Raw genomic sequence first — 23620 nt, 5'->3', positions numbered from 1 at the left:
AGGAGGCCGAGGCAGATGGCGCCGCAGGGAGGGTGGGGGTGGCCCGGCAGCCGGCGGGGCGGCCGAGGAGCCCCTGCCATGGCCCAGCCTGGGGGATGGCGGGCGCCCAACCTCCCCGCGTGGTGCGGGCAGGAACGGGGCTCAGCGGAGCTCGGCCCTGTCTGCTCATGGCCGCGGCCGAGCGTTGCCCCGGGCCCGGCCCGGCGCGGGGCCGGGGCCCTCTCTCTGCCCCGCGTCGCCGGGCAGGCCCTGTGGCTGGCTGCGGCCGTTGCGGCAGGTCCGAGGCGCGGAGCCCCGCTCGCAGGCCCCGCGCCCCCCCGCTGGCAGGAGGCTGCGGGGCTGCGGGGGCGCGGGCCAGGTCAGCGGCGCGGCGTGGCGGAGCGGCCGCCTGCCGCGGGGACACAGATGGCCGGGCATGGCAGAAGGAAGGGGACAGCCGCGGAGAGCAGCGGGGCAGCGCCACCGGCTCGGGGAGCAGCAGCCAGCAGGACAGGCAGAGCTGACGGAGGTGCCGGGCTGTTCCCTGCCGGCACCCCCGGCCCAAATGAGGGGCCAGGCCCCCATGAGAGGTGCAGCGCCAGGGGAGGGACGGCCCTGGCTCTGCTCCTCCCTGGCACCCCCAGACATAGGGGAAATGCTCGCTTTTTTCCTCAGAAAGGGACAGTGTCGCATGGTTAAATTGCAGCTCATCATTAGGGCAGTGAAGCCCGTACTTTGTTAGCCATCTCGTAGGTGATGCAGTAATTAGCTTGCCTTTCTTTTGGGGTGCTTGATGTTTCTCCTTTGGACACCTCCTGTTTCCTTCTGTCACCTAATCTGATAAACCTCAAGGAAGTAATAATAATTCACAGATAAAAAGATCAAAAGGCAAGCCCAGGCTGCCATTTGCATGAGAGCGATCTTAAAGTTGTGAGGATGACAGCAGTTTTATGAAGACAGTAAAACTAAGAACGAACACACTGACAAAATGCAAAAACGGGGAGAAAAGTAAAAAGACAAAGCGATGAAGAACAAGTCATGCTCCCACCAGTTCCAAAGCTCAGCGGTCACTGCAGTTCCTGCCACCTGGGTTTCTGTGGCCATACGTGTGTTGCGCTCACACACTTTTGTCCATGACGGCTCTTGAATGGCATTGGCGTTGTTCTTGTCCTGGCTAACTACTGCCAGCGTACTGCAGGGATACGGCGTCCCCAGACCTCTGCACCTCTGTCAAACGTAGCTAAAGCCCGTCAGCTGTTCTGAGGTGGAGAAGGGATTGCAGAAACCTCACTGCTTTAGGGCGTGGGCCAAAATGCAGAGACCACTTTCACAGGCCAGGGTAAAAGCCTTCACTGCCCATACCAGAGAATGATTTACACGTTTAAAAGCCAGACAAACACACCAAAACCCAATCTGCTCTTAGACATTGGCAGGAGAAAGAAGCACTGAATAAATTGTGTAAAGCTGACTACGCAGATAGTAAATCACTGTAGGTACTGGCTGCTACTTCTTGACTAAATATTTCAGTGCTTTTTGGATGTGTGGGTATGTAGTGAAGTGGAATGCAAAGATCATTCAATACATAAGGGCTAACAGACTCACTGCTACAAATACAAGTCCTTTGTTAATCCACTCTCAATATGAATTTATATTTCAGTATTTGCCTAATATGAATTTATATTTCCGTATTTGCCTAAACTTGAAGATACTAAATTTGGTATACATTTCTTTACACATTTAAAACTTTTTTTCATGGTTTCCAACACTGTACTGGCTCTAATGCCACTCAGATCATAAAGTGACTTTTTGCCTAAAGCCCCCATCCCCAGGAAGAATTTTGGCAATTCTGGTTTTGCACTTACCTGTGAGTCATCCACGTTGCCAACACCTTGAGCAGCCTGTGCCAGCCCGTGTCTGCAACCCCACCGCACAGGAGCTGTGAGTTACACAGGTAGGCTGGAAAACATGACAGGGATTACAGAAAGGTTCTCCATCCCCTTTTCAACATGTTGTAGCTGTTGAAATATAGGTGCTTTTGGAGCCAACATTTCTGACTGTTTTCCAAATGCCTTCTGTAGCACTTCTTGGCCACTAAGAGAAAGGGGGTGAAACCTCAAACATGCACCAGAAGCTGTGATATTATCTTTCTCCACCTGCAGTTAGGCTCTGTTTTCCCTAGGAGCTTTTAACAAATTCAGGAACTATATACTACACTGGCAAAGCACTCCCTGGTGTGATTGCAGCTATGCCTGCAAAGCTGTGTTTTGTACCAGTGCAGGGCTGCTCTGCCCCCACTCCCATGTGGGACAAGCAGCACAGAAAAAAGCACTCGCATGGGAACCACCAGACAAAGGTCCCACGTTGCACTGCAGAGCTCTGCTACTGGCCCCTGCCTGGGGAGGCTCAGGCTCTGGAAAAAACGGTCAGACAACAGCGCTGCACCCTGGCGTAGGCTAAGGAGAGACTCTGGGAGCTGCAGGTGTCCAGCACGTCGCAGATGCAGCTCTGGGGCAGGAGCAGAAAAGCAGACAGCTCTCCCTCTGCTTTCTTGTGGTGGCTTTCACCCCCACACTCAAACTGGATTTCTTTGGCCCCTAAGAAGGCAGGTATCAAGACAGCACCATCCCTTGCCACGGTGTGTGCTGTGGTTATAACAATGACTGTTCAAAAATACCACAAAGCAACTCAGCAGGTTCATGGCACGTGTCCCTGCACTTTTGTACATACTGTCTTAGAAAATAAAAATTTAAAAACCAGCATTTGTCTATTAGTGTTCAAATATTGCCCAAGTACTTTAAGATACCAGAGCACCTGCAGAAGGGGACCACAACTCATTTTTTTCCCAGCCCTGGGGGCACTCTCCAGCCCCTCTCTCCAGCTTGATTTGTGCTGTTCATGAATGGAGCTCATATACCAGAAGAGATGAAGAAGATAGAACAGGACCACAGCACTCGCTCTCATGCTTTGGGGTCCCCTACTCTTCAAAGAAAGGGTGGAAAACCAAACTATTCCTTTCCTCCACCCCTGCCCATGGTCTGGTCAGGGTTCAAGGCAGATACAACACACAACTTAGACACCAGCCTGCTTGGCACTGACAGGCTGAGTGTGGCCCCAGCACCCTGGCCCCGTGCCTACGTTTCCAGTACAGGTGGGGAAAATTATGCAGCTCAGAATAGGATCCCCACATGGGGAGCTCCCCATCTCAGCACAGTGAATATACACCTAGTTTTAAGTAGTCATCAGGAAGATTCTAAGACAAAGGCATGTGCTTCAGTACAGCACTACTAAAGCAGCTCTCAGAGTTGCATGGAAACATCAGTTCACTCTTGAGACTCCCAACACAGAACCTCTTCCTGAAGATAGACATCTACAGCCTCCTTTTCATTTCTGAAGGCCTGCCCAGAAGTGATCACGCATCATTCCACACCCAGTGTCAGGCACAGAGCCTCCCTTCTCAGTATCTCCATTGCCAGAACCTGCTGCCTTGCATTTAGCACAGATGGCAGCACAGGAGCCATTACCAGAGCAGCTGATGTACGTTCCCAGCTTGCTTTTCTTGCAAGGGCATGTCTATGAGCCTATACAGCAAGACACCTTTCCATTTCCCATCTTAAAACATTGCCTGTGAGTTAGGAGTATGCATACATTATGAATGAGAATAATGAATTGGTGATTTCATTAGCTAATTTTTCAGCAAGTAAACATCTGTGCCATGGCTTACAGAGAAATAATCAGGTAAAAAGGTAACACTTTTTTCTAGAAATTGATCATTTTAGTACAATGATATTGTTGCATAAAGAGAGCTAAGAAAACAGAACTGTCCTCTTTGGAATTAAGAAAAGTCATTCCTAGTTCTGTTGTATTAGGGTTCATAAATTTATCACAAGTCAAAATTGTGAGCCTAAATTCCTTCTGACTGTCCATGCAATGCTATTTCAGCAAAATAACTAGCAGAACAAAAACTATATCTATCATTTTCCCCATACTTACATTTTTTTGAGAAAGTTGAAACTTTTCTCAAGCTAGAACTTCCACCTGGCTCTGGCACTTGCTGCTGTAGGGATGACTCTACTTCAGCTATGCCCAGCAGCCTTCCCTTACATGCAGTATGTCCCACTGTCTTGAAAGAGCTACACGTGTGCAACATGACTATCAACATCAGCAGGAATCTAAATATTGAAAACATTGAATGCAGTGTCAACAAGCTGTGCCCATGCACTTGTTAATAAACTTGCTATATAAACTAATTTGGGCATTGACTACACATCCTTGAAAACATTTTTCCTACAAAATATCATTTACATGCTCCAAGCCCAGACACAGAACAATGACAACCAGTTGTGCTCTAGTTCAGTGCAGCAGTTTTGAAAGGCTCTAACTGTGCATGTTCCTATGCCAGAGTCTTGCAAAGCCTTTGCACATCGTGGGAATGGGTAACCACATCATCATTTCAGCTGTCACAACTGCTAAACATCTTTCATGATGATTATGATTCATTCAAGCAGGAGATACCATGAGAACTACATCTCACTAACTTTCCAAAGGTGTCCATGGTCCTTAAAATGACTGTTTCTCTGACTGGAGATATAACATACCTCATTACCATATGATATGTTTAAAAAGAAAGGGGGAAAAAAAAAAAAAAAAGCCTGCTAATTCGCTCTGTTGGTCTGTATGATGGCAGTTTCAAGTGTCAGAAGTACAGCAGTTACACAGAGCTGCAATACCTGTGGGCCTAGTAGTCCACATGCTTGAAATACAGAGTCTCCTACCAAGGTCCCCAAGGCCTGATCCAGTATTTGTGCATTTGTATACAATCCAGAAAGCTTTTTTTTTTTGTACTGAAACAAAGAAGCACAGAGATAGGGTCAAGGCAGCTACATGTAGGCCACCAGGTCCTCTCCATTCTCGTTGACCTGAGTAAAAGTTAAGAGTATTATAAGCTAGCAATGACTCGTTATGCCCAGGTTCATAGCAGGTGTTCTTACCTCACCTCCACCTACCATGGGAGCCTGGGAGGTGCATCTGGAAGCGAACACAGCGCCGGACACAGGAACATGGCTTTCGCTTTCTCCCGATCTTCCTTCCTCCTGGGGCACAGAATGCTTTCTGCTGTGGGGTGAGCCATCACTTTGTGATCTACACACATCAGCCAGCAGTGATGATGCTGCATGCACTGACAGACAGACAACCTCTGACGCTAAGCTCTTGTATTCCCTTTATTGAACTGTACTAGTTATTGCAATCAGATTAAGTCACATTTATAAAGCAGACCATCCAGTTGCACTGAAACCGATTATATTCATTACATAGTTTTAATCACTGTCCGGTGAACTGGCAAATCCAATCAAAGCATTAGTCTTTAATTAAAAAATTAAAAAGAAATATTCAGACAATAGCCAAGCAATCACATCACAATGCACAGTTACCTAAAATTGCAATTAAAAAGCAGTTAACAAAAAAGAAAAAAATCACACCTAATCTTTAACTATCAATATAATACAAGAAGCAACAAAGGGCAACAGCATCAAAGCAGATTTATCTAACACTATAAATTCAGTCAGAAGCAGAAGCTCTAAAGTACACTAGCTGAAGCAGGACAATAAAAAATACTGAGCATGGAATACTTTTAATCTCTTCCATTAATATTCATTTCCAGCTGCTTATAATAGCAGCGCCTCATGGCCAAATCATTAGAGTTTTACATCTGGGTTGCAAATGACACTTTGATTGGATGTAATGTTCAAATGGTCCTCCCCACTGTGCCACCGTCAAGTCTTCTGCAGAGAGGTGTCCTGTAGTGCCAGTGGCTCACTGTGCGTGCTGGCTCAATGTGTGGTTCTGGAAAGACGAAAAAAGGAGACATGCATGAGGGGCAGAATAATAGAAAGCATGCCCATACCCTCCCACTCAGTACCATTTATGCAGAGCTTGACATAAAAGCTTCTCAATTATTACAAAACAAAATGCAATAAAGAAAAAGTACTCATAAGTAACAGCTGCCAATATGACACATTTGCTTTGTTCTGACAGATCTGTTAATGCTGGCATGAACTTAGAAAAAAAATGCTACAAGCCAAGTACAGCCATGAGGGTTTATTTTTTTTTTTTTTCCTTTCAATACATATAAAGAAAGTGGTAACACTTCACGAGCAAAAACTGCCTTTAGGGATTCCCTTAACTGTAACAATTAAAAAAAAAAAAAAACCAACCCAACAAAAAAAACCCTGAATTGCAGGGGGAACCCTTGCCATATTTTACTCTTTTATTCTCACTAGTACCGGGTGCAAGTACTGGCAGCAAGAGACACCAGATTGTGACACACACTTCTCAGTCCAAGAAATACTTCGGCAATAACAGCTGAACTGCCAGTTCAGGCACCAGGGTAATATACCCAGCAGAAAAAAGGCTGGACATGTAACCCAGAAGTTAAATCTCTTTAAAGAATAGACTTTGCTCTACACATTTCTTTCAGCAGTTTAGACTCTTTTTTTGTTCCCTTTTTTCCTTTTGGTAGATTTGTAATAGCCTCATGTCATCACAGTATCTCGCATCAGAGGATGCTGACCTGTCTTGCCATTTTGTGCAGAAGCCAATAAATCGTGAAGCCAACCTTGGAAGCGTATTTTTAGAGCAGTACCAATTCACCTACATTTTGTGTGCTGACTGAAACCGTAGTCCTACAAATAAGCTCAGCTCTATATGTCTAATTATTCAACTATTTGAGCAACTAGACATGTGCTTCATGGTGAACTTTTCTTGAGCTGGGTCCCCAGCATCCCCAAATATAAAAATTCATTTGCATTATTTCAAGCCTAGGCAATTTTACTCGTCTCCATCTGCCTAATAACAGAGCTGGGCAAGTCCGCCAGCTTGAAGAATAAGTTTTTAAACACAAAATGAATTTTGAATCTAATTATTTATTTACAATGATGAAGCTTTAAATTAAAGTAAGGTATTTTAACTTTTCATAAATCATCTGGTTCTTCTACGCTATCCACAGTTACATCTTGATCAAGAAAAAGAATGATCCTCTGCTTTATACAGAGTTGACATCTCCCTGATGGAAACCCTCTGTGGAAAGAGCTAATGGGCAGCCCGCGATGCACAGGGCCAGGCAGGAAGGCGGCGGTGACCCCATTTGCAGTCAGGAGCATTTCTGGACTGTGCACTCCCAAAAAGTGACCACCAGGTGTCAGAAGTGCTGCTGAGTTCCTAAATCACGGCAAAAGTTATATGTGATATTGCGGGCTGCGAGGAAACTCCGCACAATAACAGTCAGGCTTTTAGCATGCCTGAAGGTTACAGAGGCGGCAGAAGCACCATAGCTGTCGCACACACAGAAGGAGCTCGTGTAATGAAATACAATCAACTGCTGAAATCGCAAAATGACTGTACCTTGTTTAGCAGAACACTAGCCCTCTGAGCACAGCCCAGTCTGTGACGTTAAATATTTCAGAACTAAAAAACCTACGTACTATGCAAAGACATGGAATGCTTATCGGGGTAAAGCATTATACTCGAATAACATCAAGTGAAATGACAGTTGAAACTACTTTGCTTTTAGAAATTTAACATCACCAAACATAAAATCTGATGGCTTTTTACGTTGCTATACATGGAAATTTTCCTGACCTTAAGGAGGAATGACCTTTGCAGTGCTAGATCTTATTCTCAAGTCAAATAATGACTTTATGGAAGAGGATGGATGGAGCCCTACAAACACAACGGCAGCACTGACAAGTAGCTTGTCCAATAAACCTAACTGAGAGACCATGAAAATGTGCAAGAATACACAGGTCGCTCTGTGCTCAGACATGCTCCTCAGCATTTTAACAACGTCTGTTTCTCATACACTTCATTACAGTTCTATTTTTAGGTCATCCTGAATATCAATAAAAAAAGTGAAAGGTTTACCATCTTCAAATCAAAAGAAGGGCTATTCGTGGTAGACAAATCCATACTTATTTAGGCAGTGTCATTTAAAAGATAATGCACAATCAGCACTAGATGCATGACGCACAGTCTACAGTCAGGGAACATGATTTCAAACTTGTGTGGCTGCTGCATTGATTACACCAGGCAGGTCAATAAAGGAATGGTATGTGGCTCTAAATCTGATAATGAAGCTTTCATTGTGAGCCCTCCCTCCTCAAACATAGGTTAATAATATGTTCTGAACACTCCTAATACAACAAATGTACTGGGTTTGTGAGCAGAGTTTACACAAAGAAACAAACAGATTATACTCAAATCCTGCAGCCACTCAGAGCTGGGTCAGGTAGGAGCTGAGAAACTATCTGTGCCATAGGGCTATCAGTTAAAAAAAACATTTTTTTCATATGCAAATCTTGATTTTGTCTTAATATCTTGGGAATGTACCACTTATTCCCTTTGCATGCATTACTGGCAGTCATATACTGAGTAGTCCCTGGACCAAGCCGTTAATAAATAGAGCCACATTTTATACAAGACCTCACAAACGTATCTGTAATGCCTGCGGACACAAGAGCCTGTGTGCACCAAATCCTCCCTCTGCCTTTCAGAGAGCAGATCCTGCACAAGCCATGTGCACAAATGGTAAGTCCTGCACACCCAAGTGCTGGTGAACACCAGACCACCAGGTTCCGGCATGTGCAAATACTGCACGACCACCATTGGTGTGTCTTCAGAAGATGCACGAAAGCCTATTCATAGCCTCTGCAACCAGTGTAGGTTTCTCACCTATTAAAATGTATTTTAAGACCACACAAATATGCTTTCCAAAAAAAGTCTGGCAACCTGTCTCCTATTACTAGCAACTGTCATGTCTTACCTTCTTGCTTCTACTCCCTCTGCCCCATGTGTGTACAGGTTACTGGAGTTGTGCTTTGCAGATGTCAGGAAGGGTCTGAAACGTTCAGTGCTTATGTCTCTTCTTTCACACCTATGTTTTGCATATCTGACGTGTGCTTTATCAAATAACTTTATTAGGTACCTCTGTGTGTGCCCACAGACAAAGAAAATTCCCCTGGCTGACCAGACTTTCAGAGCAATTGAGAAATAAGTAAATCCTGGCACTGAGAATGCCCTGTGCCTCAGCAGAAACAGCTTTCACACCGATGCTACACTAGGCTGTTCCAGGTGGCAGAATGAAACCATAAAGGCCAGGAGGGAGCAGGGTTTTTGAAATGTGCGATAGTATGGGAATGCTTCTACCCAAGTAGCCTAATGAAACTTCACCCACCTTTCCAGCAGAAGGGTGGGCTGGCAGGAAACAGCTCAGGTGCGATTTTTCAACTCTAGAAGTTATAGTTTAAAAAAAAAAAAAATCTTAATGGTGATTTCCAAAGGAAAATAGAGCAGCCACAAAAATGAAGTGACTGCAGGCATGCCTCTGTGTCTTTGCACATGCCTACCCGCTCACAAGGCCATCCATACATGTATGCATTTGGGGGCTGGCAGGAGGCAGGACATAATTTGGAAGCTGAACAGTAAAAAAGGTTCTTCACAGCTCCTGTTAGGCCCCTGGTTTACACATGGCTCACAGCTGATACCCCCTGAATACATCATTCTGAGACATTATTGCAGCTGGAACACTCTACAGCAGCACTAAGTCACCTGTCAAGATCAAGTAAGTCACAGCTTATTTATAGGACAAGGTTGGAAAATTTCTTCTTTTCTTTTCTTCATAATCATGCAAAATGGATAGCAATTCCGTTAGCCACGTCGTTGGGAAAAATGCAACTACCCCAAGCCTCGGGGCTGTCGCAGTGCATAAGTGGAATTTTCTACTGGCTGCACAATCCCCAAATGAACCATTTGTGGAAGTGTCTGTGACCAAGGAACTGGGCAACGGCTTTTGCAGGAAATAAAAAGATTTCAAAGAATGGTTGATTATTGTCCATGTAGATACTGATTGCTCTCACAGATCTTCCCTGGGGACACCCCCTGCCTGCCCTCTGGATGTGGATCAAGCCATTTGTGCAGGACATCTACAATGAATATTTTTCTGTTTTTCTACATGCATTATAATGAAAACACAGGCATGACAGTCTCCATTTTCAGAGCACTGTGTCAAGAAGGAAGGCATCAGGTTTGAAAGATGATCACTTACAGCAGTTCAAAGAACTCTTACAAGCTATATAAAGATCGAGAGAAAAAACACACACAAAAAAGCAGCACATGATGGAGCAAAGCTCCAAGCCAGGCAGTCAAGCTGGGAGTCTCCCACACTGCAACGATGTTCACTGCCAACAAGTCACAGGTGTACTACACAGGAGCAGGTGAAAAAAATAAAACGCAACTGCGAGGGGTGTGATAATGGTTTGGGGCCATAATACATCCAGTCTATAGTGCCATTGTGCATCTGTTATGTATTTACATATTTTGTACCAGCCATTCAGAGGTATACTGTCTATGTGCGTAAAAGACCATATGTTATACAGAGGTTAAGAAATGGCACAAGGCTGGTGACGCCCACCACCCTCAAGTGAAATTCATAAGCCTTCTGCAGTGGTGTTACAGAGATTGGGACTCTGATGAAGGGTTATAAAGCCTCACTCTGCCCTTCAAAATCCCACGAAAATGAACAGAAACCATTCTTCAAATCGTTTCAGTAGGAATTATGGAGATAATAGATTCATGCGACAAACAGCCAACATGAAACTTAACTGGTGATGAGCCACTGGGTGACCCGTGGGCATGAGCACGCTGGGCATTTGGGAGAGGAAACACACCGTAGGTGCTGCCCGCACAGCGCTCCTCCAGCCGGCTGCTCGGCCCCTGCCTCCCTGGCTGCCCCCCAGCTCGGGGCCTGGGGACACCGGGGATGCTGTGGCACTGCAAAACCACCTGGACTGAGAACACCAACCCTAGACTGTAAACACCAACCCTGGGGGGGATGCACTAACACAGCTGCTGATCTTGTGACACGGTGGGTAATTCCTGTTATTCCCTATATTTTTCCCAATGTGCAGGGGGTCCTCCAGACCCAGGTAAGAGCCCAGGTAGTTTCTCTCCCTGCCTCCCTCCCCCCACCTCCCTGTCCAGGTCTCTGCCACCCCTTCAGGCACCGTCTGGCTCCAAGCCCAGGGGTCAGGGGTCTTGGCTGAGGACTCCTTGGGCCTGTGCCCCCTCCACACCCCCCCTTTGCCCCTTACAGTGTGGGGCTGGGGGGAACAAGAGAAGTGATCCCTCCATTGACTGTCAACACACACAGCTTGCCAGACAAAAACTAAACTTCAGATTTAGGCATTGACTTGAAGAAAAGGTTCCAGTCTCACGTTTGAACATATATATAAAAATAGATGAAACAAAATCTCCAAACTGCTACAAACAGAAGTTAGAGTGTCTAAATATTTACAAAATACCATCTGCATCATTCTTTTTTCAAACGATGTTTTGCATCTTTTGAATTCAAACTGGTCCAAAAATCTCTGAGTCATTATTCCTCATGTATCCATAAGCACACACACATGTGTGCACAGGTACTATTTCCCTCTAACAGCAATCCATAAAGATGAAAATCTTTATGCCTTGACTTTATAAAGGGATTACTTTAGGCAGAGGACACAACATGACCCTTGCTTTAGCCACTGGAGATTATGCTCTCTACAGAAAGCTGTGAGCCTTAAATTGGTGCTGCTCTAATCCTAAACTGGAGAGGCATTCAAGGGATGCCATGACCCAGAAGAGCAAGAGGAAAAAACCCAAATTAAAAAAACCAAAAACAACACAAAACCAAACACTGAAGGGGAGGGAGGGGAAAAAAGGAGAGAGAAAGGGAGAAAAGGAGAACAAGCTTGCTTTACAGGATAAACATATTTATTTTTATTTTTAATTTCTGGTTGCTACTTTCCCTTTGCTATCAGACTCTAAAGAAAAATCACCTTTGCACCCCCTTGCAGTTTGTATGTGCTTATTTTTAGAACTGTTTGACAATTATCCAAGGGTCTAAGACTAACAGATGGCCTGTCTTAAAGCCTCATATGTTCACTAGTTTGCACTTCTGACAAACAGTAAATGTACTCAAGAGTGTGCCATAAACAGGGCTGAATGAATACTCAGAACACAATTTAGTTAATACACTTCATTAAAACTGATAGTGGTAACCAATGTTTCCCATAAACCCAGGTGTTAATTGCCCTTCCAGTTGCTTCAGGTAACTCTTAACCAGTGACATTTGTATGTTTAGATGATAGTTTTTCAGGAAATACAGTATTACTTCTTTCCTTTCCCCTGGTACTTCACCCACTACATAAAATGCTTGTAACAAGTGAACTCCAAGTTATCATGGTACTCAATAAAAAAAAAAAAAAAATTGTCAGGCAAGACAGGTTCACATGTCCCTTCTTTATTTGAAGAATCCCTTGAAATGGAGGTAGAGGCAAACGAAAGGTGGCACATCCTTTGTGAAAGGAAACGGCTGCCTGTGTTACTGCTTCCTTCATCTCTGAGCATCTGATAACTTGCCATGCGTCAGTCAGTCCCCGTGTCAGCACACTTTGAGATGTCACTTCAACAGATGCAGTTAGGAAGCTGTCCTTTACAAGTTATTGAATGAAGAAAAAAAAATAAAAATCACTTCGAGTGTCTAAGAAAATACGCCTGGAGGTTTGATGTCAGCTGAAAAGCAAAGTTGCCTGTTTCCAATGAAAAGAGCTGCATCTGAGTTACTCTGACGCTTGCACATACTTAATTACTCTGGGGCCAAATACACCTCTCACTGGTACTGGGACACAAAAATACTCATCTGTGCCAGGACAGAACTAGCCCTGGCACCTCCAGGGTTTCTGTACCCGCTGGTGAGGCTGAGCAGCCCCCCTTGGTGCCTGCTCACCCAGGGGACACCCTGAGCCACCCCAGAAACCTGCCTGGCTCCTCCAGTGGCTGGGACCTGGCACTTTGTCTGGAGTCAATGGGAAGATTCAGAACCCATGAAGTATTTACAGGGGAAAAAAAGCCACTCTGCATGTGACCAACTAAATGCTGTCTGCTTTTTTTTTTTTTTTTAAAAAATAAATCTTTTTCTGTGGCTGGCATGTTTCTATATTGAAATGCAACCGACCGGGCGTCAGTCTGTAAAACCCAGAGAGAGCCAGCAGCGCCCCCCGCCCCGCTGCCTGCCTTTGTTCTGCACCCCGGGGGCCGTGTGCTCTGCTGCCGTGCTGCATCGTCCCAGCAATGTACTTGCTCAGTTTTATCTCTATGCTTGCACCACTTCCGTTAATTTTAATGTATTCTTGAATTTTCATAGGCATTCCTGTGTTATTTTGGGTTTGAAAAATTACCTTTTTATACAAATACCTTTTTTTAAAGAGTTATTTTTCCCAGCTATTTTTCCCAGCACCAGCCTTTTCTCACACCAGCTAAGGATTTTTTTAGATGATTTATGAATTTAATTTCTCTTCTAATTCAGGTTGTTTAGTCCCAATCAGACTTTGACAACTCACCTAACACGCTTTCCCCCCACTTGAGACTAATAATTCTGTATCATCAGTCTTCTAGACCTGCCATCTCTTTCTATTCTCTAAAAACTCAGAATAAACCAAGGTGAGCCTATTACAAGTGAACTCCAAATGCGAGCCTAAGCCTGGCATAGCCTCTCATATTCGATTAAATGCCTCACCAAAAAGTCTATACGCTTCTTCCAAAAACACTGGGTAAAATGCTGAAGCACAAAAGCAAACTGAAGCCTTTGGGAAAATCTTACCACGGCACTTTGGAAATAAAAACCACAGGAGAATACATTATTAAGAGATAACTGGAGTCTTCTGTTAAGAGAAACTAGCCGTAAACACACCATGATTCACTGAGGCACCCAATGAAACCAGGGAGCTAATAATACATGTCCTGAGGGGCTGCACGCTCCTGAGAATTTCACTCAGAAATTCAAATTTATCAGGGTCCTTGTGACTTGTAGTCTACAGTATACCACACTCAAGATCAAAATAAGCTGAGGGAAGAACCTTACGCTTCCTAAATGTAAAGGGAGAGGGCCAAATTTAATTACTGTTGGCAGAAATGCATAAAACCAGAATATCTTTAGAATGCCTGCACTCCCCCCTTCAGCCCCAATGTTTCTCCCTGCCTGGATCCCAGAGGCGCTGCTGATCCCAAGTGCCGAAAGGGCTTGCAGGATCCCAGCACATCGCTCTGCCGACAGCGTTTGGTGCTTTAACCTTGGCTTGGTCAGCCCATGTTTTTCTGGGGAGCTGGTCCCACAGGCGCCCCAGTGCTTGGGGCCACAGCCACGCCTGCGCTTCCAGAGATGTGGTCACCCACCCGGCGTGTACCACCACACATGCCTTTGCCCAGCTTCGAATGAACACTCCAAATCTGTCCTAATGAATGCGAACACCTCACTTCCAGTCCGTTTTCAAATTTAATCCGCACACTAATCGGAGAAAGCGTCTGCTACTCACAGGTACGCTCCTGTGCCTGTGCTACACCAAAAACTTCAAATACATGACCCAGTGCTGACCTGTTTTTATTTACTTATGAGTCTTACTCAGGGGAGTGATTATGTTTCGAAATAATCTGCAAAAGGAAAACCATTTTCTAGAATCCTTCTTAGGTATTCCTCTCAAAAACGTGATTTGTTGATTTATTTGAAGACTCTCATTAATCCCTCCTTGATCTAAGGTAAATCCCACTGCAGAAGCCAGTTAACTGTTCATTTCTGTGTGGGCTGGCATCATCATTATGGGACCCTTTGTGACTCGTCCATAAACACTAAAATGATTTCCTGATTGGGTCTTTATTACAGGACCAAGATGGCATCCTCTCACACTCTTTTTCTCAAAAAGTACTCCTTAGCAGTCACCAGTCAATGTGCATAGACAAAAGCTTCATTCAGTGATCATTTCCATGGGAATATAGCCCAACAAAAGCCAGGAAATTCAAAGTTGAACCTAAAACTGACTCCTGAACTTGCTCTGCTGTTCTTCAGTATGGCAAGGGTCACTGAACACCATCTGATTTTTTCTAGGGTTTTTTTTCCTGCACCAGTTAGATATTCCTGGTGTTAAGGATCAGGTATAAATCAGTTTCAGCCTTAACTGTGAATTTTAATGCAGACATTAACAGGGGCACATCTTGCACTCTTCACTTAGGCAACATTCTCCACTGAACAATGGGAGTTGCAGCTAAACCAAGTTCCCTGGACCAAATAAGCAAGTTCAGACAGCCGGACTTCATGCGAGCTGTGCCTACCTGCAGCGAGGCTACAGCACATGACAGTCCTTCAATTGGTAATTCTTTTTAAATGTGGCAACTAAAGTAAAATCCCCTCTAATGGGATACTGATCTGACAAATTGTATTGCCTTGTGTTATGGATATATTTTTCTTAGAGGCACATAAATATTCTGTCACGTGATGCCCACATACTGCTCGGGCTGACAAAATGGCTGGTCAGTGACCTGTTGCCTTGGATGTAATGGCTGTTATTGCTGGTTTCTAATTTCAAAAGGGGCATAAAAATCCTCCAAAGCAAGTCTCTTTGCTATAAAATAGCAAGGCCACAGTTTATAGAAGTACTTTACATGCTGCCCCGTTAGTGTACATGCCACCTGCAGAGCAGAAATCTGCAGACAGGATTGTGATCAGCCCACTGCCCGCTGCCTTGAGGAATTAACCCCAGAGGAGGTAGTAGTGTGAAAGATCCAGGAAGGATTTGTTCCCATAAGTAAAAGAGGGGCCAAAATATCACCAACATGAGTAGTCTCCTCCAAGACATCACAAGACAAAATAGCAAGGCAACATTGCTGTGGTAAGTGTGTGAAACAACTGTAACTGTTAAAAAATGAGTTTTTCCAGTCAGTACTACTTCATTTACAACAGTGTCACTGGTCTCAGGAAAATCTGCCTTCTAAACAGCAAGACACTACATTTTAAACAATCGTGATTTCATGCAAAGACTAAGAGCATTTGCCAGCCCTGAAGGAGAACGAATTTTTCAGAAGTAAAAATATGTTCTAAACCTCCTCTCCACTCCTTTTGGAGACACAGTAATGTAATGCACTGATGACAAATATGCTATATGCAGTCAAACCTCAATGCCTGTGTCAATTTATTCAGGTTTAACTGTGCAACAAAACCAAATGAGGAGGCTCGGTGGTCGGGCAGGAGCTCTCCCCCAAGGGCTGGCGTGGCGTGGGCAGTGCCTTGGCTGTTTCTGCATGGTGCAAAGCCAAGGCAGTTTGGTTCTGCGGATGTGATCTGTGCGGGGCCGACCTCGGGGTGTCTGCCCAGGACATGGCACAGAAGACACATGAGATGCTCTGCAGCAAACCAGCTCAAGCACAGATGAGTTGATAAACTCAGGATTGCTGCTGCCAAATCTGGGCTGGCTCATGCAGAGTTGGGGTGACAGAGCCTCTCTGAACTGAAGCTGACCTTACACAGAGCCATGTTCTGTCTCTATACTGATCCCATCAGCACATGCAGTCATACGTCTATCAACTAGATTTTTCCAACAGAGACCCATCACTTCATTAAGGATACACTGTTTAGTATTTTGTAAGTTATTCTATTCACATGAAACGTGAAGAAAGAAGACAGAATTAGCCATCCATCCATTAGCAGTTACTGCACAAGTTGGGTCACTGCACATGCACCCCCAGCCTGTGCATCAAACATTCCCATCCCGTTTTCATTTAACATAAGCAGAAACCACAGAACAGGCACAATCTGGAAACAAGCTGTATTCTAAATTATTTTATCTTTCTTCCTTTCCCCTCTGGTCAAAAGGAGATATAAAACTACTCTCAAAATATGATATTAAAGTAGAGTATTAGTTATGCGAACATTAGTATATGATTGAATATACTTCTCTGAAAGCAACTTCAGAAAGAATGAGCAGCAAGGCTGTTCCAGGGCTGTTTTCAGGTCCCTGAAAGTAGGCTGGGTAGAAAATACTGACAACCTTCCTGCAGGAGTATGGTGGTGCAGGCAATGACAGTCTTATACACAAGCCCAGGTGCAGAAAAGCAAGTTACCAGCTGACTTTCTAACTACACCCTCTCCTTTTTTTCTTATCAGGCCCCATTTTTTCCTGACTACTCCTCATGCTTACTCCATGTATCTGACCTTGCAATGCAATGAGAACAGGTAAGGCAGTGAAGAATTATCAGGAGTCTCTCTTGTGCTCTTTAAAATCACCCTGGGAAAACTGGCCCTCTGGATCAGGCCACAGGGCAGGACTCCTGTCCTCAGCTTGCTCCAGCAGCCAGTGCTGGAACGGCTGCTCCCACTGCCTTTCACTGGCCAAGGAGATAAACCCTAGGATTACACCCTAAATTGCTTACTCAGCAAATCAGAGGTACACACAAGACCTTTTAAATTTCTTCATGGAACTATTTTTCAAATTCCTTATAACAGTAAAAGTGATGGGGGCTCTGCCAGCACCACAGCAGTAGGCAACAGCAGTGCAGTATCACTCCAGGATTTCCTGTCTGGAATTTAGGCTTCACGTCTGAAATACAACACACACACAACATTTGTATGACTGAGGAAACACAAGACGCTTGCCACACATTTATTATCTTCCTGGGGAAATGATATAGAGGACAAAAGAGACTATATTTACTCCCTCCCCAGCTGCTTTTACAATCTAATAATTTATCTCTCCTGGACATAAATTTCAGATTTAAACGAAATCCCCAAAACCTAAAGATGCCACATGGTAGAGGCAAGGGCAGTATTTCTTTCTATTTTGGAGATGGAGTGCTTAATGCATTGCTCTGTTAACCAGTAGCCTTAAATTTCAGGGAAAAAAGAGACAAGCAATTAGACTGTGGCAGACCCTAGATGCAAATACAGGCAACTGTGATTACTACCTTCATACACAGAGTTAAAAATATCTGGTTATTGAAAATTATTTTCTCAGTCCATGGGGGTTTATCTAGGTTTAGGCTGAGATGTTTATTTTTTCTGCAACAGCTGTACTGGGGGATTTTTTTACAACATTTTCCTTACACTGTAGTTATAGATCATTCACATTTCTGAAACTGAGGTGCTTTCTATGATGTAAGAAAGCCCACAATTAGAAATAACCATATCCTCTTTCCGAAAAAACAGAATACATCTCCAAACCCTTCTAGTCAGCAGCTAAGATAGCAGTGCTCTTAAGGCATATGTAAAAATTCAGGGTATAAATTCATGTTAACTGTTACAAATATATCCATCTGTTCACAGACTAACTAGTGACTCAAACTGATGAATCCACTGAAATGCAATTTTCGAGCCCACTAGCGTCTGTTCTCTTGTAGTAATAAAGTAAATGCTTTTCAATAACTGTGCTGCTTTTGAATGCCAATTTCCATTTAAGTAGGTTTGGGTTCCCTCTAAAAAAAAAAAAAAATTAAAATAGCAAATGCCTTTTCTTTCCAAAGGTCAAACTAAGCTTTTAAAGAACAAGCAACGTTTCAGCAAGGCAGAGAGGACAAAACTTCAATCAGATAAATGGGCTGTGTAATGACTGAGAACCATGGCTGCCTCAGGTTTCCTGAATGGGCTGTAGCATAGAATTTGGCACAAACAGTCTGATGTTGAAGCTTATATCTCTTTTACTGCAGACAAGAAATTCACTAAAATATATAAATAATGAATGTGGCTGGGGATCTCTGCTGGTACTACTGCTGGTTCTGCAAGATGCAGGAGCAGAAACATACACTGCTCCATGTTTTTGTTATTAGTGAATCCTTGTTCTCCAACAATAAACACGGAATATTTTATCTGAAATGGCTTCTGCAGCACATACAATATAAGTTTCAGCTCTCTAAAAGTGCCAGCAAATTGCAGAAAGATAAGTTACAAAGACGTACCTAATTTGCTGTGATGAATTGTGTGCATGCTTCAGTGATCAAAACTGCAGCTGAGACCTATTATATTTAATGATCTAGACATTTCTTGTGAAAACACTCAGGCATATACTGTTATGTCTGGACAAGCATCCCCGGTTTTGCTCCAGCAGCGAGCAAATGAAGAGACTGAACTTTTAAAAGGATGCTGTACACCACCTTTGACGAGCTCTTTAAAACAGAGGCTGATCAAGCTCCACTATTTTCTTTAAACAATGCTTATGCTCTGCCCTTTCCAGTGCAGCATCCCGCTTCCTTTGAAAAATGAAGCCAGTTCCTTTGGATGCTAGCGACACTTACAGGAGGAAACGGAGCTAATCTGTGCTCAGACCCCAAAGTATGTTCCACAGCAGCTACTACAGCAAAAAAAAATCAAAGGGGCTCTATCAGAGATCTCTTCCTACTAGCAAAGAAAAATGTGACAAGACTTTCTGAAGAGAAAACAAAATAAAAAATGTTGCATTTGCCTACATTTTACACAGATGTTCTGTTTCTATTTTAAGGACTATGTCCTGCTTAGAAAGGCATGTGTTACCAAGCCCGGTAGGCTGTGGTACCCAGATCTGTCCCCGAGGACACCATCCCCACACAGCCAGCTGTGCCGATGGCCATGCTCACAGACCGACAGCTTATGGCCCCTTTGCCCTGTGGCTTTAAGCAGAGCAGCAGGAAGTGGGGCTTCTTACCACCCTCCTGTGGGGACAGGGATTTCACCTTGTGAACATATGAAGGACTTCCAGTTAAGAGGTCTGAGGCTTCCAGGGCTTTATGTCTGGCTCCTCCAAAATTCTCCTGCCTGGATCTGGGTATATTGTTCAATCCCTGCCTTTCCAAATTTGTAAAACAGGAAAAAACCACCTCAGACAATGTGCTGGTAAACTTAATTCATTCAGGTTATAAAAACCACAGAGACCTACAGAGAGAAGCCACACAGAATATCCTCGCTACGACACATTCAAGAGCTCATTTCCTCCCTCCCTGGTCAGTCTGAACCTCTTTCTATCATCCATTGTTCAACAAAACAGCAAAATACAAATGTGTGCATTTGACTCCAGAAATAAGGATTTCAAAGTACTATTTTCATTCACTTGAGGAGCTGCTAAATACTATCACAGTGATAATTTGTGACAGTGTGGTAAAGAATGAAGAAAAGGTATTTGTTAATTGTTGACATAACAAAATTAATTTTCCATCCCTAAACTTTTTCTCATCTCTCCTGTGAGCTCTGATGCAACGTTACTGACTGGCACTGCTGAAATGCCAACTTGCATTTCTCATCCTTAATTTCTCTCTAAATGTCATTAGTAATTGTTATTGCCAGACCAGAGAGTGCAATCTGGTCTTTCTGAAAGAAAATCCATTTCTCATTTCTTCTCCTGTGCTTCCTCCTTTTGGTCGAGGATGGATGTTTAACACAGCCCGTGTGCTGCTTCTGAGAAGATGGGAATGCATTAATGTATCTGGAAGTAAAACATTCCTGCTTTATTTATTTACATATAGTACGTCTGGATCTTTATGAATACCAAATTGTATATTCAGGACTGTCTTTAAAACCCGTCTTTCAAGAACACTAACAAGTCTTAATTGAATAAAGCTAACAAGTAGGGGTAGGAAACACCCTTTAATCTGTGCATACAGACTCCTTTCTGGATGCTTCCATAAATTACTGGTTTTGGTGGGCAACAATATTGCCAAATATAAAAGCATATTAAATTATTTTTCTCTCTTTCTGTCACACAGAAACCAAACTTCTCTATCGAAATGTGTAAACTGGTCTAGCTTTGGTCTGGATTAATGTATAACCCTCATTTACCCATGCAAGTACAAATGCTTTCCACCACTAAGAGGGGAGGTGAGCTTAGATGTCTGTGTGCAAAGGAAAACCTGCAAGTGTAAAAGGTTGACTCTTTGTGTATCATTAAATATTGCATGAGCAATTTGTACAGTTATCTGCAGCTCCTACAAAATCTGGTCTCCAATATTTAGAGGCAAACACTACCTTGGCACTTCAAGTCAATTTTAGGAGGGACTCTGTGTTGTGACAAACCTTTAACTGGGCTCCCCCTCATCGGCACATCTTACATTTATGTGTCTGCATTATGTGTTGTAATGTATATAAAGCAATCAGTTCAAAGCTAGGCTGAATTTCCACATCCATTAACTAAAGGCATCTTATCTCAGAATAAATAGACATTTGGACATTTCCAGCCAGGAATTGTGCTTTCAGTAAACACAATTGATGCATATACATTGTCTCTTGGCGGCTTACACTCCTGCCCATCTGTTGGGATGGCATGGTGCCTACGCAAAAGTTGGTTGGACCCTTGCCCTAGGGCATAGATGACAGGCAACGACGGGTTTAGCTGGGCAGCCTGAGCACCGGATCCAAGTGCCATCTCTGCTGTAGGAAGCCCCTTCTGTGTGCCAGCACTGCCACATTGGAACGACATGCCTCCTTACACTTGATCACACATGTTGACACTTGGGTGCGCTTAAGTGCATTAATGACTGAAACGATGCCTTTCACCTGGCTCCCTTCTTTTTTTCCCCTGCTCTGCATCACTGCTGGGTTTTCTGCACATGTTAATGCAAAGTTGCATACACTTTGTTAGCCGGGGCCAGCCACAGAACAGTGTTAATGATGTAAGAAATGAAGGAGGGTTTTTTGTTAGGGTACAGGCTACTCCAGTGCCAGACATTTCCAAGCTTCATCTCAAGTGAGCCTTTGCAGATTTGAGAGATCTTTCTGCATCTCACTGAAGAGACTTCAGAGATGATAAAGATGAAGCAATATATTGATCAGAATCATCGTTGCAAATGGAAAAATGCTACACCTTGTCACTACGTCAAACACAGGGCAATTCAAGATTTCTACATCATCCTCTGCTTCAGCAGAAGTGGCCACACAAAGAGGCCATGCGGTCTGGATTATGTGGCTGTTCCCAGGGCATCGCCAACCCCAGATGCAGGAAACACCACTTCATTTTGTGCTAGGGAAGAAGGTGCCAACAAATCACACAGAGGTGCATGAGTACGGACAGCCTTTGGTCTTACATATAGTGGTAACCTTTGGGGATGTCCGGCCCAGGAAACCTCCAGCATTCCCTGCACAGAACCTCAACTGCAGCTGCTGCAGAGCCCAGCGACAGCCCCACACAGTCTACAGTGGTGTTTCTTAGCTTTGGTCCTCATGAGAGCCTGCTCCTGATCCCAGATTTTTAAACAGCCACATATTCCTCCTCCCCTGAATTTAAACATACATATTGAAAACCAGAGACCTAATAGGTAAAACTCTTCCCTACTGTGACAACAGATCAGAGATAAAACTTGTGGTTTTGCAGTCCATAAAAGAATGTTCAGGCAGACATACTCAACATGATGGGTATGTGCCTACAGCACTTTTAATTTTTAATTATTGTTAGTTATAATTATCTGACTGCGTCTGAATGAAACCCAGCAATATGGCTGGAATAGATTTTTGTATTCTTGTAATTTATTAGCTTTGTAACTACTAATAATTAAAATTTAACAATACTCCAAGCACCACAGCAACATTTTTTAAGAAATGCTAGCCAAATCTGCTAGGATAACTGACTAGGTCATTTTCAGGATTTTAAAGGAGAGCTAACATTAAAAAAAAAAAAAAAAAAAAAAGAGTCTGTTAGATATCTTTCCTTTAAGAGCCTATCAACAACCAAAATGCAGAGATATAAATTCTGTTTAAAAGAAAAAATGGATTTTACTTGCAGAAAATTAATTCTACACATGATTATGTGGGTGCTTCATATGAAACTTAGAAGGACCGTGTGGTTTGTTTCTAGCAAGAAGCTTCTGGTGTTTAACATCTAAGTCACACATAAGTTCTGAAACACAGCAGAAGTTGCATTAAGTGAAAGTACTGCCTTGAGATAGAGCCACATTTCAGGTCCCATTTGTCCTGCTATCCACACTCCCTCAGGGAAAAATATTTTCTGCAACGTCATCAAAATACCACAGATTTGCTTTTCTCTCACTAACTGTATGGACACTGGAGCCCAGAAGCACTGAGACATTTCAGAGTGTTTCAAGCACATAGAGCTGTTTGCAAGAAAAATTTTACTTCTATTTAAGTAAGCTTTCGTGTACCCTGAGGAAGTAGTTGAAGCCTGTTATTCAGGTAGGAGCTGCAGACATTAACCTTTAAAAGATTTTGAACAGCTGGGTACGGACCCAAAATTGCTTAAGTCTTTCTTCAGTGCTCTGACCATCAGTCGTAAACCGAGCCCTTAGATGTAGCCCTGTAGACTCTCCCGGGTGCAGCTGGGTCACATATGAGCCAAGAGGCTCTCATTCTCCCCACATGCTTCAGGGGACACTGTTGTATCCAAATGGCCCAAGGACCACTGTCATGAACAGTTGGAGATGTTGCTCCTCATTGCCCCACTGCCAGGGAAGCCACCACGGGTACAGAGCAGCATCTTAACATCCCCCGCCGGGCCACGTCAGACTATGTGGTGTCTTGCTGTGGTGCCCCCCTTGCGTGGGCAGGATGCAGCCCTCTACAGGAGACACATCTAACATCAAGCTGACATTAAAAGCAGACTTAAAAAAAGAAAACCTGCTTAGGGCTTGATCTACTCTAATCAGCAGAAACAATCCCAAGGACTTTGATGTGGACCAAATCAAGCCCCTGGAGGACGTTCATGGTAAATCATTATTAATATAATGAGTGCAATTTCTGTGCAGCAGCTCATGCTTGTTTATGGATATATGAAAATTGCCAGCTTTTCACATAAAATAAAATGAGGAGGGAGACAGA

The 23620-nt window shown here is 43.7% G+C and overlaps 1 protein-coding gene across 2 annotated transcripts in view; it reads right to left on the bottom strand.

The window, feature by feature from the left end:
• Positions 1-5190: 5190 nt before the first annotated feature.
• ZNF423 (zinc finger protein 423) overlaps positions 5191-23620 on the bottom strand; it is a 235233-nt gene continuing 216803 nt past the window's right edge. For both annotated transcript variants that reach the window (XM_074913536.1, XM_074913537.1), the window contains one exon: positions 5191-5820. In XM_074913536.1, coding sequence (XP_074769637.1) covers positions 5791-5820 — 30 coding nt within the window. In that variant the 3' untranslated portion in view covers positions 5191-5790. The remainder of the gene's footprint in view (positions 5821-23620) is intronic.

The sequence above is a fragment of the Athene noctua genome, chromosome 9 (genome assembly GCF_965140245.1).
Source record: "Athene noctua chromosome 9, bAthNoc1.hap1.1, whole genome shotgun sequence".
Classification (NCBI taxonomy): Eukaryota; Metazoa; Chordata; class Aves; order Strigiformes; family Strigidae; genus Athene; species Athene noctua.
The sequence above is the reverse complement of the archived record's forward strand: the minus strand, read 5'-3'. Positions and strand labels throughout refer to the sequence as shown.